The sequence below is a fragment of the Salmo salar genome, chromosome 12 (assembly GCF_965601325.2).
Source record: "Salmo salar chromosome 12, fSalSal1, whole genome shotgun sequence".
In the NCBI taxonomy this organism is placed as follows: domain Eukaryota; kingdom Metazoa; phylum Chordata; class Actinopteri; order Salmoniformes; family Salmonidae; genus Salmo; species Salmo salar.
This window is the reverse complement of record NC_138302.1, coordinates 22366540-22386160: the sequence shown is the minus strand read 5'-3', so window position 1 is coordinate 22386160 and position 19621 is coordinate 22366540. Positions and strand designations below refer to the sequence as shown.

Sequence of the window (19621 nt, the reverse complement as noted above, 5' to 3'; positions counted from 1 at the left end):
TCTACTGTTTTCACTGTTTACACTGTTTTTACTGTTTTCACTGTTTACACTGTTTCTACTGTTTTCACTGTTTACACTGTTTCTACTGTTTTCACTGTTTACACTGTTTCAACTGTTTTCACTGTTTCCACTGTTTTCTACTTTTTCACTGTTTCTACTGTTTCCACTGTTTTCCACCGTTTCTACCGTTTCAACCGTTTCCACTGTTACTACTGTTTTCACTGTTTCCACTGTTTTTACTGTTTTCACTGTTTACACTGTTTTTACTGTTTTTCACTGTTTCCACTGTTTTCCACTGCTTTATCTGTTTCCACTGTTTCCACTGTTTCTGCTGTTGCTACCGTTTTCGACTGTTTCCACTGTTACTACTGTTTGTACTGTTTCCACTGTTACTACTGTTTCTACTGTTTCCACTGTTACTACTGTTTGTACTGTTTCCACTGTTACTACTGTTTGTACTGTTTCCACTGTTACTACTGTTTGTACTGTTTCCACTGTTACTACTGTTTGTACTGTTTCCACTGTTACTACTGTTTGTACTGTTTCCACTGTTACTACTGTTTGTACTGTTTCCACTGTTTCTACTGTTTGTACTGTTTCCACTGTTACTACTGTTTGTACTGTTTCCACTGTTACTACTGTTTGTACTGTTTCCACTGTTACTACTGTTTGTACTGTTTCCACTGTTACTACTGTTTGTACTGTTTCCACTGTTACTACTGTTTGTACTGTTTCCACTGTTACTACTGTTTGTACTGTTTCCACTGTTACTACTGTTTGTACTGTTTCCACTGTTACTACTGTTTGTACTGTTTCCACTGTTACTACTGTTTGTACTGTTTCCACTGTTTCTACTCCTTTTCTAATTCTCTCTCTTTCTCTTACTTTTCCTCTTCCCTCTCTCCTTAGTATCTTGTCGGCGGTTGGCTCCGAATTTGACCTGCGGACACTGAGAGCAGTCAGGGTTCTGCGACCACTTAAGTTGGTGTCAGGGATTCCCAGTAAGTATGGGGACCCCTATGGACATCACTCACTGTATCTTCCACTCTGTCTCGCTCTCTTTTCTCTGCTCTCTCTTGCTTTCTCTCTGTCCATCCAGTCCCACTCTCTCTGTCTCTCCCAATCCTCTCCTCTCTCCCTCGCTCTTCCTCTCCCTCTCCCCCCTCTCTCTTTCTATATTCTTCTCTGACCATCTGCACTGTGTCCTCCAGGCCTGCAGGTGGTACTCAAGTCCATCATGAAGGCTATGATCCCCCTGCTGCAGATCGGACTGCTTCTCTTTGTGGCCATTCTGATGTTTGCCATCATCGGCCTTGAGTTCTACATGGGAAAGTTCCACACCACCTGTTTCGACATCGCCACTGGTAACGTCCATAGGCCTTGTCTTTAATCAACTACTACCGACCACGCACCTACTCCTAGACCCTGAAGACTTGTCTTTAATCAACTACTAGCGACCACGCACCTACTCCTAGACCCTGAAGACTTGTCTTTAATCAACTACTAGCGACCACGCACCTACTCCTAGACCCTGAAGACTTGTCTTTAATCAACTTATAGTGACAAAGCACCTACTCCTAGACCCCGAAGCCATGTCTTTAATCAACTACCAGCGACCAAGCACCTACCCTTAGAGCCCCAAGTCATGTATTAAATTAACTCCTAGTGACCAAGCACCTACTCCTAGACCCTCAAGCCCTGTCTTAAATAAACTTCTAATGACCTAACACCTACCCTTAACCTGACCCCTAGACCAACAGGCCCAGTCCCAACTCAATCCCTAGACACTTCTCTAGACCCACAGGCCCAGTCCAAACTCAACCCCTACCCCTAGACACATCCCTAGACCCACAGGCCAAGTCCCAACTCAACCCCTACTCCTAGACCCACAGGGCCAGTCCCAACTCAACCCCTACCCCTAGACACATCCCTAGACCCACAGGCCAAGTCCCAACTCAACCCCTACCCCTAGACACTTCCCTAGACCCACAGGCCAAGTCCCAACTCAACCCCTACCCCTAGACACTTCTCTAGACCCACAGGCCCAGTCCCAACTCAACCCCTACCCCTAGACACATCCCTAGATCCACAGGCCAAGTCCCAACTCAACCCCTACCCCTAGACACTTCCCTAGACCCACAGGCCCAGTCCCAACTCAACCCCTACCCCTAGACACATCCCTAGATCCACAGGCCCAGTCCCAACTCAACCCCTACCCCTAGACTCTTCCCTAGACCCACAGGCCAAGTCCCCAACTCAAACCCCTACCCCTAGACACTTCCCTAGACCCACAGGCCCAGTCCCAATTCAACCCCTAGACCCACAGGCCCAGTCCCAACTCAACCCCTAGACCCACAGGCCCAGTCCCAACTCAACCCCTACCCCTAGACACTTCCCTAGACCCACAGGGCCAGTCCCAACTCAACCCCTACCCCTAGACTCTTCCCTAGACCCAAAGGGCCCAGTCCCAACTCAACCCCTACCCCTAGACACTTCTCTAGACCCAAAGGGCCCAGTCCCAACTCAACCCCTACCCCTAGACACATCCCTAGACCCACAGGCCAAGTCCCAACTCAACCCCTACCCCTAGACACATCCCTAGACCCACAGGCCAAGTCCCAACTCAACCCCTACCCCTAGACTCTTCCCTAGACCCAAAGGGCCCAGTCCCAACTCAACCCCTACCCCTAGACACTTCCCTAGACCCAAAGGGCCCAGTCCCAACTCAACCCCTACCCCAGACAGTACAAGGAAGACATTGAGACACAGCCCATCTCGTATCCCTTCAATTATTTTACTGGACCACCACTTCCCTGTTTTCTTATGTTGATTTCAACTCTAATCAATCTCATCTCTCTCTCCCTCACTTTTTCCCCTACTCTCTTGCTCCCCTTCTTCTCTCTCCCCCTCCCCTCTATCCCCTCCCTCTCTTTCTCTCTCCTCTATAGATGAGATTTATGATGAGTTGCCATGCGGTACAGAATTACCGTCCAGATTGTGTCCTAATGGGACTACGTGTAAAGGCTATTGGCTGGGGCCCAACTATGGGATCACCCAATTCGACAACATTCTCTTTGCTGTCCTCACTGTATTCCAATGTATCACCATGGAGGGTTGGACCGACATGTTATACTATGTGAGTATACAGGGCTGTGTGTGGGGTGGAAGTGTGTGTGTGTGGGGAGATGGACTGTGTGTGTGTGCGTGTTTGGGGGGGTTGAAGTGTGTGTGTGTGTTCGCTGTCCTCCCTGTCCTTCCAGTACATCACCATGGAGGGCTGGGTCGACATGTTATGCTATGTGCTGTACGTGATTTCATTGTAAATACTAATCCTTGTAAAAAGATACAGCACAGGGAACACTATGGTCTGCTAATGTAATACCGATTTCCACACAGTGTAGAATTCATTGGCAACACATCTAGACACAATGTATAATTGACAGTCCACATCATATTCTATTCCATTCCTTCTGAATGTTTGGGGAAACACACGCTAGTGTTATGCAGGAAGTATAGAAATGGACAGGACTGGTATTTGTGGAATGGAACCACTTTCAGATGCACATTTAATACATTTTTCAGCTCTGTTTGTTTGATCTCATGTCTGTCTGTCTGTCTGTCTGTCTGTCTGTCTGTCTGTCTGTCTGTCTGTCTGTCTGTCTGTCTGTCTGTCTGTCTGTCTGTCTGTCTGTCTGTCTGTCTGTCTGTCTGTCTGTCTGTCTGTCTGTCTCTCCAGAGTAATGATGTCTGTCTGTCTGTCTCTCCAGAGTAATGATGTCTGTCTGTCTGTCTCTCCAGAGTAATGATGTAGAGGGAAGTGCCTGGAACTGGATGTACTACATCCCCCTCATCATCATCGGGTCCTTCTTCATGTTAAATCTGGTGCTGGGCGTCCTCTCAGGGTACGTAAATACACACACCTGTGTGTGTGTGTGTGTGTGTGTGTGTGTGTGTGTGTGTGTGTGTGTGTGTGTGTGTGTGTGTGTGTGTGTGTGTGTGTGTGTGTGTGTGTGTGTGTGTGTGTGTGTGCGTGTTTAACTGATCCATTCACAACTTTCCTTCCTCAATACTCCCTCCTCCACCCCTCTTTTAACACAGTCTCTCAGGTCCTAGATTGAGGGTTTTCTAGTTATCCTAAGAGTCTTTAAGAGTTATCCTAAGAGTCCACCAGTTTAAGCTGTAAGGCCAAAAATAATTCTGTATCAAATAATTGTATTATAGATTTTGTTGATATTTCAAGGGGTCTTACAATTTCAAATCAAATAGCTAAATGATCCTTGGTGTGACCTTCTTAAAACAATTCCATATAGCTTAGTAGAACCCACTACACAGCTTAGACAGGGCTTAGAATGTCTTTAAGAAGATTCTTTAAGAGTTATCCTGAGATTCTATAAGAGTTATCCTGAGATTCTCTAAGAGTTATCCCAATAGTCTTTAAGAATTATCCTGAGATTTTCTAAGAGTTATCCCAATAGTCTTTAAGAATTATCCTGAGAGTCTTTAAGAATTATCCTGAGATTCTTTAAGAGTTATCCTGAGATTCTCTAAGAGTTATCCTGAGATTCTCTAAGAGTTATCCTGAGATTCTCTAAGAGTTATCCCAATAGTCTTTAAGAATTATCCTGAGAGTCTTTAAGAATTATCCTGAGAGTCTTTAAGAATTATCCTGAGTCTTTAAGAATTATCCTGAGAGTCTTTAAGAATTATCCTGAGTCTTTAAGAATTATCCTGAGATTCTTTAAGAGTTATCCTAACTCTGTAACAGAGAAGTATTAAACCGTTATACAACATCTGTAACAGTGTTAAACACTTATCCTAACAAATATCCTAAGTGTATAGAATGGTCTTTAACACATATAAACACGACTTCACATTTCCTAGATTGACATTTTTCCAAGAGTGATCCTAAGTGTATTTTAACACTAATTCTAAATCTGTAACATCAACCCTATTCAGCTGAGCTCAGGGCGATGTTATTCAATTATTCCATTATGAGGAAGTTATTATCAGCCGTTTCTTCGAGAGGAGTCTGTGTGTTGGTTAACCTGCTAATCTGACAGGCATTTTCAACGATGCTCAACCCTCAATCCCCTCACACTGACTGAACTCTGCTAATCTGGGTTCGCCCCAAATCCACTGACGCACAGCGGACGGGAAGACACGCACACACAGTAGAGACACACACACATGTTTTTATTGCGCCCGTGCGCCAGGGAGTCTGGGAAGAGCGTGGTAATCCATGGATGTCGATTTATGGAACTCTTCAGAAAAGGGGAGTGCTATTCATTCACATGTGACTAGAGATTTAGACTCAGTATTTTACCTGCTGTGTGTGTGTGTGTGTGTGTGTGTGTGTGTGTGTGTGTGTGTGTGTGTGTGTGTGTGTGTGTGTGTGTGTGTGTGTGTGTGTGTGTGTGTGTGTGTGTGTGTGTGTGTGTGTGTGTGTGTGTGTGTGTGTGTGGCGAGACCCCCGTGTGTGTACTAGATATAGTGTGTTACCAGTAAGTGATTGTGTGTGTGTGACCCTAGTGTGTGTACTAGATATAGTGTGTTATCAGTAAGTGATTGTGTGTGACCCTAGTGTGTGGACTAGATATAGTGTGTTACCAGTAAGTGATTGTGTGTGTGTGTGTGACCCTAGTGTGTGTACTAGATATAGTGTGTTATCAGTAAGTGATTGTGTGTGTGTGACCCTAGTGTGTGTACTAGATATAGTGTGTTACCAGTAAGTGATTGTGTGTGACCCTAGTATGTGTACTAGATATAGTGTGTTACCAGTAAGTGATTGTGTGTGTGTGACCCTAGTGTGTGTAGTAGATATAGTGTGTTACCAGTAAGTGATTGTGTGTGTGTGACCCTAGTGTGTGTACTAGATATAGTGTGTTACCAGTAAGTGATTGTGACTGTGTGCACTACCCCTACAGAGAGTTTGCCAAAGAGAGAGAGCGGGTAGAGAACCGTGCAGAGTTCCTCAAATTGAGACGCCAGCAACAAATAGAGAGAGAGCTGAACGGATATCTAGAATGGATCTGTAAAGCAGGTAAGTACACACACACACACAATCACATACACACACTCACACTTCCTTTACACAAACACAAACTGTAACAATGTTCTTAAAGATATTGCTCTTTAACTCTATACAAACTGACAACCGACATCATGTGTTGTTGTTGACCATGTGTTATTGTGTTTCTACAGAGGAGGTCCTTCTGAATGAGGATGGTACCATTTTCACCGGTAAAGTTACTTCAGTCTACTTCAGTCAGAGAGAAGAAAGAAATGAGTCAAAGGCAGAAAGTGTATGAGAGAATCATGTTGGTTGAGAGAGAGACAGAAAGTGTATGAGAGAATCATGTTGGTTGAGAGAGAGAGACAGAAAGTGTATGAGAGAATCATGTTGGTTGAGAGAGAGAGACAGAAAGTGTATGAGAGAATCATGTTGGTTGAGAGAGAGAGACAGAAAGTGTATGAGAGAATCATGTTGGTTGAGAGAGAGAGAGAGACAGAAAGTGTATGAGAGAATCATGTTGGTTGAGAGAGAGAGACAGAAAGTGTATGAGAGAATCATGTTGGTTGAGAGAGAGAGACAGAAAGTGTATGAGAGAATCATGTTGGTTGAGAGAGAGAGACAGAAAGTGTATGAGAGAATCATGTTGGTTGAGAGAGAGAGAGACAGAAAGTGTATGAGAGAATCATGTTGGTTGAGAGAGAGAGACAGAAAGTGTATGAGAGAATCATGTTGGTTGAGAGAGAGACAGAAAGTGTATGAGAGAATCATGTTGGTTGAGAGAGAGAGACAGAAAGTGTATGAGAGAATCATGTTGGTTGAGAGAGAGACAGAAAGTGTATGAGAGAATCATGTTGGTTGAGAGAGACAGAAAGTGTATGAGAGAATCATGTTGGTTGAGAGAGAGACAGAAAGTGTATGAGAGAATCATGTTGGTTGAGAGAGAGACAGAAAGTGTATGAGAGAATCATGTTGGTTGAGAGAGAGAGACAGAAAGTGTATGAGAGAATCATGTTGGTTGAGAGAGAGAGACAGAAAGTGTATGAGAGAATCATGTTGGTTGAGAGAGAGACAGAAAGTGTATGAGAGAATCATGTTGGTTGAGAGAGAGAGAGACAGAAAGTGTATGAGAGAATCATGTTGGTTGAGAGAGAGAACAATTTGAGAAAGAAGCTAGATTTCCCTCCAACTGGCGATAGATTTTCTACCCCCCCCCCCCCCCCCCCCCGTGCTTTTTCCCTCCAGAGATGTGATTCCATCACATTGACAGATAAAAGGCTGTACGTGATTATGTAGTGCACAGAAACATCTTTTTGCGGTTAAATTCCCATTTACTGTATAAAAAATCCAAGTTAAATGGGTTTCCATCGCATTTCCAACTCTACTGATGGTTTGCTCACAAAACAATGTGAGTTGTATAGTGAGTGTACCCACTCTGGTATTGTCACATGCGCCAAATTCAACAGGTGTAGACCTTATCGTGAAATGTTTACTTACAAGCCCTTAAGCAACAATGCAGTTGAAGAAATAGAGTTAATAAAATATTTACTAAATAAACTAAAGTAAATAAAAAATGTAGTCAATCTAAAAGTAACACAGAGGGTACCGGTACCGAGTCAGCGTGCGGGGTACAGGTTAGTCCAGGTCATTTGTATTGTGACTATGCATAGATAATAAACAGAGAGTAGCAGCAGTGAGAAAACAAAGGGGGGGTTCAATGTAAATAGTCTGGGTAGCCATTTGACTAGCTGTTCAGCAGTCTTATGGCTTGGGGGTAGAAGCTGTTAAGGAGCCTTTTAGTCCTAGACTTGGCACTCCGTTACCGCTTGCTGTGCGATAGCAGAGAGAACAGTCTATGACTTTGGTGACTGGAGTCTTTGACAATTTTTTGGGCTTTCCTCTGACACTGCCTAGGATATAGGTTCTGGATGGCAGGAAGCTTGGCCCCAGTGAAGTACTGGGCCGTACACACTATCCTCTGTAGCGCCTTACGGTCAGATGCCGAGCAGTTGCCATACCAGGCGGTGATGCAACCAGTCAGGATGTTCTTGATGGTAGAGCTGTAGAACTTTTTGAGGATCTGGAGACCCATGCCAAATCTTTTCTCCTGAGGGGGAAAAGGTGTTGTCGTGCCCTCTTTGGTGTGTTTGGACCATGTTAGTTTGTTGGTGATATGGACACCAAGGAACTCTTGACCCGCTTCACTTCAGTCCCGTCGATTTCAATGGGGTCCTGTTTGGCCCTCCTTTTCCTGTAGTCCACAATCAGCTCTTTTGTCTTGCTCACATTGAGAGAGAGGTTGTTGTCCTGGCATCACACTGCCAGGTCTCTGACCTCCTCCCTATAGGCTGTCTCATCGTTGTCGGCGATCAGGCCTACCGCTGTTGTGTCGTCAGCAAACTTAATGATGGTGTTGGAGTCGTGCTTGGCCACGCAGTCGTGGGTGAACAGGGAGTACAGGACGGGACTAAGCACGCACACCTGAGGGGCCCCCGTGTTGAGGATCAGTGTGTGTTGTTGCCTACCCTTACCACATGGGGGCGGCCCATCAGGAAGTCCAGGATCCAGTTGCAGAGGGAGGTGTTTAGTCCCAGGGTCCTTAGCTTAGTGATGAGCTTCGTCGGCACTATAGTGTTGAACGCTGAGCTGTAGTCAATGAACAGCATTCTCACATAGGTGTTAATTTTGTCCGGGTGGGAAAGGGCAGTGTGGAGTGCAATAGAGATTGCATCATCTATGGATCTGTTGGGGCGGTATGAGAATTGGAGTAGGTCTAGGGTTTCTGGCATGATGGTGTTGATGTTAGCCATGACCAGCCTTTCAAAGCACTTCATGGCTACTGACGTGAATGCTACGGGGCGGTAATCATTTAGGCAGGTTACCTTCGCTTTCTTGGGCACAGGAACTATAGTGGTCCGTTTGAAACATATAGGTATTATAGACTCGGACAGGGAGAGGTTGAAAATGTCAGTGAAGACACTTGCCAGTTGATCCGCGCATGCTTTGAGTACACGTCCTGATAATCCGTCTGGCCCCGCGGCTTTGTGAATTTTGACCTGTTTAAAGGTCTTGCTCACATCGGTTACGGAGAGCGTGATCACACAGTCGTCCGGAATAGCTGGTGCTCTCATGCATGCTTCAGTGTTGCTTGCCTCGATGCGAGCATAAAAGGCTTTTAGCTAGTCTGGTAGGCTCGCGTCACTGGGCACCTCGCGGCTGTGTTACCCTTTGTAGTCCGTAATAGTTTTCAATCCCTGCCACATCCGACTAGTGTCAGAGCTGATGTAGTAGGATTCAATCTTAGTCCTGTATTGATGCTTTACCTGTTTGATGGTTCGTCTTAGGGCATAGTGGGATTTCTTATAAGCATCCGGATTGGTTTCCCACTCCTTGAAAGCGGCAGCTTTAGTCTTTAGCTAGGTGCGCAGTTGTCTGTAATCCATGGGTTCTGGTTGGGAAATGCAAGTACGGTCACTGTGGGGACGATGTCATCAATGCACTTATTGATGAAGCCGGTGACTGAGTCGATATATTCCTCAATGCCATTGGATGAATCCCGGAACATATTCCAGTCTGTGCTAGCAAAACAGTCCTGTAGCGTAGCATCCGCGTCATCTGACCACTTCCGTATTGAGCGAGTCATTGGTACTTCCTGCTTTCATTTTTCCTTGTAAGCAGGAATCGGGAGGATAGAATTATGGTCAGATTTGCAAAATGGAGGGCGAGGGAGAGTCTCTGTGTGTGTAGTAAAGGTGGTCTAGAGTTTTTTTCCCCCTCTGGTTGCACATGTGACATGCTGGTATAAATTATGTAAAACAGATTTAAGTTTTCCCTCATTAAAGTCACAGGCTACTAGAAGCGCCACTTCTGAATGAGAATTTTCTTGTTTGCTTATGGCCTTATGCAGCTCGTTGAGTACGGTCTTAGTGCCCGCATCGGTTTGTGGTGGTAAATAGATGGCTACGAATAATATAGATGAGAAATCAATGGTAGATACTGTGGTCTACAGCTTATCATGAGGTATTCTACCTCAGGCGAGCAATACCTTGAGACTTCTTTAATATTAGACATCGCGCACCAGCAGTTATTGGCAAATAGACACTAGTGTGTCTACACCCCCACCCCTCGTCTTACCAGACGTAACTGCTCTGTCCTGCCAAAACACGGAGAAGCCAGCCAGCTCTATATTGTCCTTGTCTTTGTTCAGCCAAGTCTCGGTGAAACATAAGATATTACCGTTTTTAATGTCCCGTTGGTAGGATAGTCTTTATCGTAGATCGTCCAGTTTGTTTTCCAATGATTGCACGTTGGCCAATAATACCGAGGGTAGTGATGGTTTACCTACTTGTCTGCGAATTCTTACAAGGCACCCAGCCCTCCTCCCCCTTTTTCTCCATCTTTTCTTCACGCTGATGATGGGGATTTGGGCCTTGTCTCGACAAAGCAGCGTCAGACTCATTAAATAAAAAATCTTTGTCCAGTTCGAGGTGAGTAATCGCTGTTCTGATGTCCGGAAGCTCTTTTTGGTCATAAGAGACAGTAGCAGCACCATTATGTACCAAATGAGTTACACACACACGAAAAACAAACAAAATAGTGCAGTTGGTTAGGAGCCCGTAAAACGGAGCAAGATTCTTTTTATTTGTCAAATGGCAGCCAAGCATCGATTATCATGTCACCAGAATAAGACCCTCAATATTAACTGGAAAGGAACATCAAGCTCATCATGTTGCACTTTCACCACAGAACGGCTCATAATAATAGCCGGAAAGGAGGAGATAGAATGGCATCAAACACCTGGAAACCATGGTAACCATGTGTTTGATGTATTTGTTACCATTCCACTGATTCCGCTCCAGTCATTAAAACAAGCCCGTTCTCCCTAATGAAGGTGCCACCAGCCTCCTGTGACTTTCACAACACTGTCTTTCATCTGGAGCCTAATAAACTGCGTGCTTTCCTGACGAGTCGTAGTGGGAGGACCACACAACATGTCATCGCGTGACTCCAACTTTACGATATGATGGTTATTATATCAATATTTGCGCATAAAAGGGTTTCCACTGCCATTTCTCGCATAATTCATTTTACTGGCACAAAAAGATCCTACCTTGTCTTGCGTATTTTGTTTTGTCGATGTTTGGAAAGTTTGGCGAAGAAAGTTCAGTTTCCATCAGGCCTGTCATGATGGAAATCCGAGATGTACTTTAGTCACATAAAAAGGTTGGATGGAAACCTTGTTTGTGATACCGAGAGAGAGAATGAATGTGTGTGTCTAAGAGAGAGAGAGAAAGAGAGAGAGAGATTGGAACATTCTATCTTTCTATATCCTCCAGGTACCGTCAAGACCAAGAACAAGAAAGAGCTGCTGAATCCAGAGGAGGGGGAAGACGGTGGAGCTAATGGTTTTTATTACACAATTATTTATAATATCATAATCATTTAATGAAGAAGCATTACAGTGTAAAACAGGGATCTTCAACCTTTTCTTGCTCAGGCGCCTCCTCCCAGGCAAACAGCGACCCAGGGACCCCCATCATACGTTAGCAAAAATAAATATATCATGTATTTTCTTATCAGGTGAATGATTATGGCAAGGAGAACTAATCAACATTTTAATATGAACAGATTTGGTAGATCTTTTCATTATTTTGACCTCCCCACATTATAATTGGAGGAAGTGTAAACTATAACATAGGCTATTAGCTAGAAAGGTAACTCCAAACACGTTTTCACTAAAAGCAGCTGTTTCGCTGGTTAAACAAAAGTTAGCAAAAGTGTTGGCAAAAATGTATGTTCAAGTCAAAAAAGCTTTTACCATCAGTCAGTGGCACTTGACTGTTTGCGGGTGCTTTTTCAAAGTCTTTGTCAGAGACTTCAGTGAGTGTAACTTGCTCAATATTAGGAGTAGAGTAATACATTTCACATCATTAGAAAGAAGATATTCTAATATTTTCCTACTGTAGGTATTCAATTGAAAATGCGTTTATTCTGTTGTTGCTCCTACTGTAGGTATGTAAATCAAAATGTTTTTATTCTGTTGTTGCTAGCGATATTCATAAAAACATTGAAATAATAAACATGTTAAATCAAGGTGGCCCAGCTCAAGATATTTTAGTAACTAGTTCCATACCGTTTTTGAGTTCACTCAACTTTTTGTAGAAGTGTAAACTTGACATTAAAGTGGCCAAAAATCAACTAGACAAGTTGGCAAAAATGTTGTTCCAACAAAAGTTAGGCTGAAGTTCAATTAACTTAAAATGATTTATTAATGGCAGCGATGCAGAATTATTTGATACACTACATATTTCATGTATATAAAAAAACACAAGAATTAACAAACAACAAAATACACATTTAAAATAAATATAAAGTGATACATACAGTATGACAAACAAAATCAAAAGTAAAAATACTTAGCATAGAAATAGCACAGATAGAACGGATCTACCGCTTATCAAACGCTGCTTTCAAGGTGAATGACAGATCTATAACTCTTCATCATCTTCTAGGAGACCCGTTTGGCCGAGGTAGTCTACAGGATGGGTCCAACTACAATAGGAACGAGCGGCGGATCCGGTTCTTCATCCGTAAGATGGTGAAGACTCAGGCCTTCTACTGGACCGTACTGAGTCTGGTGGGCCTCAACACCATGTGTGTGGCAGTGGTACACTATGAACAGCCTGACATCCTCTCCGACTTTCTCTGTGAGTAGATGTACATGCACACACACATGAAAACACGCACATGCAAACACACCCACACACTCTCCATGATCACACACACACCTCACCTCACCTCACTACGACCAGGCCTGAGATGCTGTCCGCCGTTCTCTGTGAGTCTCACACACACTTCCTGAACTGAAGTGATTATGCATGGCTAGTGTCCAGTCTAATTTCCATAAGATGTCTAGCTGATGAAGTCTATTAATCATGTAGAGTTATCATCACAGCAGTCTGCCATCATAGACTAGCTAGTGTCATTATTGATCTCCAGTCATCTAACCTGATTCTCTATCTCTTCCCTTCCTCCTTCTCTACCCACTTTCTCTTTCTCTCCATCTAAATCCCCCCTTCTCTCCTCATGCCTCTCTCTCTCTCTCTCTCTCTCTCTCTCTCTCTCTCTCTCTCTCTCTCTCTCTCTCTCTCTCTCTCTCTCCAGTCTATGCAGAGTTTATATTCCTGGGTCTGTTCATGTCAGAGATGTGTATTAAGATGTATGGCTTGGGGACTAGGCCCTACTTCAACTCCTCCTTCAACTGCTTTGACTGTGTTGTGAGTAGAGCTGTTACTCCTGCTACTACTATATTACTACTATATTACTACTGTAACACTACTATATTACTACTTTTCTACTACTATACTACTACTATACCACCAGTATACTACTACTATTTTACTACTATACTACTACTATACCACCAGTATACTACTAATATATTACTACTATACTACTACAATACCACCAGTATATTACTACTATACTACTACTATACCACCAGTGTACTACTACTATTTTACTACTATACTACTACTATTCCACCAGTATACTACTAATATATTACTACTATACTACTACTATACCACCAGTATACTACTAATATATTACTACTATACTACTACTATACCACCAGTATACTACTACTATATTACTACTATACTACTGCTATACCACCAGTATACTACTACTATATTACTACTATACTACTACTATACCACCAGTATACTACTACTATAGCTTCTACTACTGTTGTTAATGTGCATCTGAAGCTGAAAATCATTTCATTGGCACTAGCTGAAGTATATTGACTATGAAGTGACGATACCTTTTTGTTTTTATCATTCAGAACCAGTCAATTCACTTTATGTGTGTTCTAATCCACATGAATACGTGTGTGTGTGTGTTAGGTGATCGTGGGCAGTATATTTGAGGTGATATACGCGGTCATTAAGCCAGGGACATCGTTTGGCATCAGTGTGTTAAGAGCCCTCCGACTGCTCAGGATCTTCAAAGTCACCAAGTGAGTCTCACACACAGCGTTGTTTGGCATCTTCAGTCACCAAGGGATTCTGTGTTTCACCACTGCTACAGGCTAGTTGCATCATCAGCCTTTCTCCATCCTTTTCTATTCTCTCTTCTTCTGACTTTGTCATTTTCTCTCTGTTTCTATTTTCCAGTCGGCCATCACTACTGTCTGCATTTGTCTCTTTTCCTCCCTTGCTTCTTCTCTTTCTCTGACCTAGCCAGTTTGACATAAAAGTGGTTTTGATGTCTTGATGTTTTTTTATGCCTGTCCACTAACCTCTCTCTTCCCATTCTTCCTTTCTTCCTTTCTTTCTTTCTTTCTTTCTTTCTTTCTTTCTTTCTTTCTTTCTTTCTTTCTTTCTTTCTTTCTTTCTTTCTTTCTTTCTTTCTTTCTTTCTTTCTTTCTTTCTTTCTTTCTTTCTTTCTTCCTTCCTTCCTTCCTACCCACCCTCTCTCTCTCTCTCTCCCACCCCCTCTTTCTCATCCTCTGTCCTCATCCCTCTCTCCCTAGGTACTGGGCCCCTCTACGTAACTTGGTGGTATCATTACTCAACTCTATGAAGTCCATCATCAGTTTGCTCTTCCTCCTCTTCCTCTTCATTGTCGTCTTTGCCCTTTTGGGCATGCAGCTCTTCGGTGGACAGTCAGTACACACACACATACACACACACAGGTTCACACGCACGCCGACACACACACACACACACACACACACACACACACACACACACACACACACACACACACACACACACACACACACACACACACACACACACACACATACATGCAGGAATCCAAGGGCTGTTACGTACACACCCACACACACACATACATAGACAATGGGAGGCAGGTAGACAATGGGCCAGTAACCCAAAGGTCGCTGGTTCGAATCCCCAGGCGGACTAGGTGAAAAATATGTTGATGTTCCCTTGAGCAAGGCACTTAACCCTAATTGCTCCTGTAAGTCACTCTGGATAAGAACATCTGTTAAATGACTGAAATGTAAAATGTAATACACACACGCATAAACTGATGATGGACTTCATGGCGTGGAGAGAGAGACTTGAGGAACTGTCAACTCACAATGGACTTCCTTCTGTGTGGATCTGTCCGGACGTATCCATGATATATCATAATGTCCCGCACTTCTCTCTCGCTCGCTCCTCTCTCTCCCTTTGTCCCTCTCTCCCCCTCTCTCTTTCTCCCGCTCTCTTTCTCCCTTCCAGATTCAACTTTGAAGATGGCACGCCGGCCACCAACTTTGACACCTTTCCTGCAGCTATAATGACAGTATTTCAGGTTAGACATTGGACCATTCTTTGGTGATACAGGGCGCTTTCACATATGAAATTTGGTTACCTGTTTCGGTTTGCTGGAGCGTTTGTGAGAATTCTACATAATATGTTTTGCTTTCCCAAGACCTGAAAAGAACCGTTTGAGGGCGCGGTTAGAAACATGCATATTTGACATGACGTCAGCGAGCTAGTCTGTTTACAACAGGCAAAAAAATTCCACGCGACTCGCGCTGCCGCATTACAATACCTGGTAGGTCCACTGGTCCTGCATCTTAGACCCGCTACTCACGCAGGGCCAGGATTCGCTACAGCCAGGTATTACACATGCCTACTAGAGTGAATCGGGGTACCAAACGCCCCAGGATTGGGATCACACAGGGGGATGTGAAAGGGCCCAGGTTCTGTATCATACCAAACACCTGCTCTCTGTGCTTTTGACACGGTAGTACAGCATTCTGGTCATTGTGTTCACATCCTGTTTCTAGATTTGATTGGCTGTTCCAGTCTCTGACTCGTAGGACTTGTTTCTTATGGTATTTAGTTCTCCTATTGGGTTTCTCTGAATAGCTTGACTCACGGTGTGTGAACATTGTGTGAACACGCTTTGTGCCTTGATTACGTGTGTAGTAACATCTTGTATTTTTCTCCCGTGAGTGTGCGCACATGCAAATGGCTCAACACTAGTGTTTTACTGTGCCGTTTGTCATATGGAAACTGCACAGATATGACGTGTGTCATGTATGATGATCTGTGTGTGTGTGTGTGTGTGTGTGTGTGTGTGTGTGTGTGTGTGTGTGTGTGTGTGTGTGTGTGTGTGTGTGTGTGTGTGTGTGTGTGTGTGTGTGTGTGTGTGTGTGTGTGTGTGTGTGTGTGTGTGTGTGTGTGTACAGATCCTGACGGGTGAAGACTGGAACATGGTGATGTATGATGGGATCAAGTCTCAGGGAGGAGTAAACGGTGGAATGGCCTACTCCGTCTTCTTCATAGTGCTCACACTCTTCGGCAACTGTATCCTGATGACCATGGCGCTTATGCTGACTCACACACACACACACAGGTCTACGCTGATATACACATACACACAGAGACGCACAGAAATGCATACACACACACACGCACCACACACACACACACATATATATAAATGCATACACAAACACTTCAGTACAACTGAAGTCTCTCTATGGTGTGTGTGTGTGTGTGTGTGTGTGTGTGTGTGTGTGTGTGTGTGTAATGCAACACGTAAAAACACACGTACAGACATTTTAGAGGAACACAGAGGAAACAGATACTCATCAGAATGTCGTGGCTTGTGTCACAATGTTTCTGAGTTGGTCCTTTCGGTTCCTTAACCCCCTGCTCTCAGACACCCTACTGAATGTGTTCTTAGCTATCGCCGTGGACAATCTGGCCAATGCTCAGGAGTTGACCAAGGTACTGGACCACATTATACCTTACTTTACCTCACCTGGTTATAACCTTTCTATAACTGTACATAACCTGGCTATAACTGTACATAACCTGGCTATGACTGTATGGGTGAAGTAATCCTTAAACTCTATGCTGATCTTGGGTCAGTTTTTGCGTTTTCCCCAATAACGTTAAGGTTAGGATTTGGGGATGGCAAGCTGATCCTAGAGCTGTCCTTACTGTACCTCATCTTGCGATTATGTGTAACGGGCGTCGTAAGGATTAGACCAAGGTGCAGCGGGAACGTGTATACTCATCTTCTTTATTAACTCAAAAGAAGGAAAAAACAAACAAATCACGTATACAAAACAACGAACGACACTAAACAGTCCTGTCAGGTGCACAGACACAAAACAGGAAACAACTACCCACAAATCCCATAGAAAAAACGCCCCTATACATAGGACCTTCAATCAGAGGCAACGAGGAACAGCTGCCTCCAATTGAAGGTCAATCAACAAACCCTAAACATAGAAATAGAAAGACTGAACATAGAAATACACTAACATAGAACATAGACCAAAAACCCGGAACACTCTAAACAAACACCCCTCTTACATAAGCACATAGACCAACAAACCCCGATACATTCTAAACAAACACCCCCTGCCACGTCCTGACCAAACTACAATAACAAAATACCCCTTTACTGAGCAGGACGTGACATTATGGTACTAGGGTTGCACAATTCCGGTAACTTTCTCCAAATTCCCAGGGTTTTCCAGGATTCCTGGATTTCCTGCTTATGCCCTCCTAATTCCAGGAACTTCCAACAAGGATTTCTGGAAAACTATGGAATTTGGGGAATTATACTGTACTGTATTACTCTTCTACTGAGCCTGTCTACTACTGACTGGACCAGGCTATAGACCTTATTCAGACGGCGGCCATTGTTAATTGACCAACGTTCTACACCCCACTAGCTGTCAATGGTTAGAACATACAGACTGAATAAGGTCTATTTCATATGGCTAATGCTCTCTCTTCTCTCTCTCTCTCTCTCTCTCTCTCTCTCTCTCTCTCTCTCTCTCTTTCTCTCTCTCACTTTCTTTATCTCTCTCTATTTATTTCTCTCCCTCTCTCCCTCTGTTTATTTCTCCTTCCCTCTCCCTCCCTCTCTCTCCCTCCCTCTCTCTCCCTCTCACTCCCTCTCTCCCTCTGTTTATTTCTCCTTCCCTCTCCCTCCCTCTCTCTCCCTCCCTCTCTCTCCCTCTCCCTCCCTCTCTCCCTCTGTTTATTTCTCCTTCCCTCTCCCTCCCTCTCTCACCCTCCCTCTCTCTCTCTCTCTCTCCAGGATGAGGAGGAGCAAGAAGAGGCAGCTAATGCCAAGACAACCCTGCAGAAGGCCAAGGAGGTGGCTGAAGTTAGTCCTCTGTCTGCCGCTAACCTCTCCATCGCTGCGTGAGTAGAGTACACATCTATCTATCTATATTCTCTCTCTCTCTATCTATATCTATATTCTATCTATCTATATTCTATATATCTATCTATATTCTATCTATATTCTATATATCTATCTATCAACAGTGCATTCGGAAAGTATTCAGATCCCTTTACTTTTTTCACATTTCTTACATTACAGCCTTGTTCTAAAATGGATTCAAAAAAATAATCCTCATCAATCTACACACAACAGCCCATAATGACAAAGCAAAAACAGGTTTTTAGAATGTAAATACCTTATTTACATAAGTATTCAGACCCTTTGCTATGAGACTCGAAATTGAGATCAGGTGCATCCTGTTTCCATTGATCATCCTTGATGTTTCTACAACTTGATTGGAGTCCATCTGTGGTAAATTCAATTGATTGGACATGATATGGAAAGGCTCACACTTGTCTATATAAGGTCCCACAGTTGACAGTGCATGTCAGAGCAAAAACAAAACAAGCCGTGAGGTCAAAGGAATTTTCCGTAGAGCTCCGAGTCAGGACTGTGTCGAGGCACAGATCTGGGGAAGGGTTCCAAACAATTTCTGCAGCATTGAAGGTCCCCAAGAACACAGTGAGCTCCATCATTCTTAAATGGAAGAAGTTTAGAACCACCAAGACTCTTCCTAGAGCTGGCCTCCCGGCCAAACTGAGCAGAAGGGCCTTGGTCAAGGAGGTGACCAAGAACCCGATGGCCACTCTGACAGAGCTCCAGAGTTCCTCTGTGGAGATGGGAGAACCTTCCAGAAGGACAACCATCTCTGCAGAACTCCACCAATCAGGCCATCATGGTAGAGTGGCTAGATGGAAGCTGCTCCTCAGTAAAAGACACGACAGACTGCTTAGAGTTTGCCAAAAGGCACCTAAAGGACTCTCAGACCATGAAAAACAAGATTCTCTGGTCTGATGAAACCAAGATTGAGCTCTTTAGCCTCAATGCCAAGCATCACGTCTGGCACAATGCCCATGGTGAAGCATGGGAGACTAGTCAGGATTGAGGGAAAGATGAACGGAGCAAAGTACAGAGAGATCCTTGATGAAAACCTGCTCCAGAGCGCTCAGGACCTCAGACTGGAGTGAAGGTTCACCTTCCAACAGGACAACAACCCTAAGCACACAGCCAAGACAACGCAGTAGTGGCTTCAGGACAAGTCTCTGAATGTCCTTGAGTGGCCCAGCCAGAGCCCGGACTTGAACTCAATCAAACATCTCTGGAGTGACCTGAAAATAGCTGTGCAGATTGAGAGGATCTGCAGAGATTAATGGGAGAAACCCCCCAAATACAGGTGTGCCAAACTTATTGTCATACCCAAGAAGACTCAAGGCTGTAATCACTGCCAAAGGTGCTTCAACAAAGTACTGAGTAAAGGGTCTGAATACTGAT

At 43.9% G+C, this 19621-nt stretch overlaps 1 protein-coding gene across 7 annotated transcripts in view; it reads left to right on the top strand.

Moving 5' to 3' along the window:
• LOC106592565 (calcium voltage-gated channel subunit alpha1 Ab) overlaps positions 1-19621 on the top strand; it is a 181969-nt gene that overhangs the window by 76211 nt on the left and 86137 nt on the right. For all 7 annotated transcript variants that reach the window (XM_082958725.1, XM_082958728.1, XM_082958730.1 and 4 more), the window contains exons 4-18: positions 910-1001; positions 1212-1364; positions 2949-3136; positions 3799-3902; positions 5925-6040; positions 6202-6240; positions 11347-11415; positions 12523-12717; positions 13175-13287; positions 13921-14033; positions 14550-14681; positions 15268-15340; positions 16227-16344; positions 16703-16770; positions 18101-18207. In XM_082958725.1, the coding sequence (XP_082814851.1) occupies positions 910-1001; positions 1212-1364; positions 2949-3136; positions 3799-3902; positions 5925-6040; positions 6202-6240; positions 11347-11415; positions 12523-12717; positions 13175-13287; positions 13921-14033; positions 14550-14681; positions 15268-15340; positions 16227-16344; positions 16703-16770; positions 18101-18207 (1680 nt within the window). The remainder of the gene's footprint in view (positions 1-909; positions 1002-1211; positions 1365-2948; positions 3137-3798; positions 3903-5924; positions 6041-6201; positions 6241-11346; positions 11416-12522; positions 12718-13174; positions 13288-13920; positions 14034-14549; positions 14682-15267; positions 15341-16226; positions 16345-16702; positions 16771-18100; positions 18208-19621) is intronic.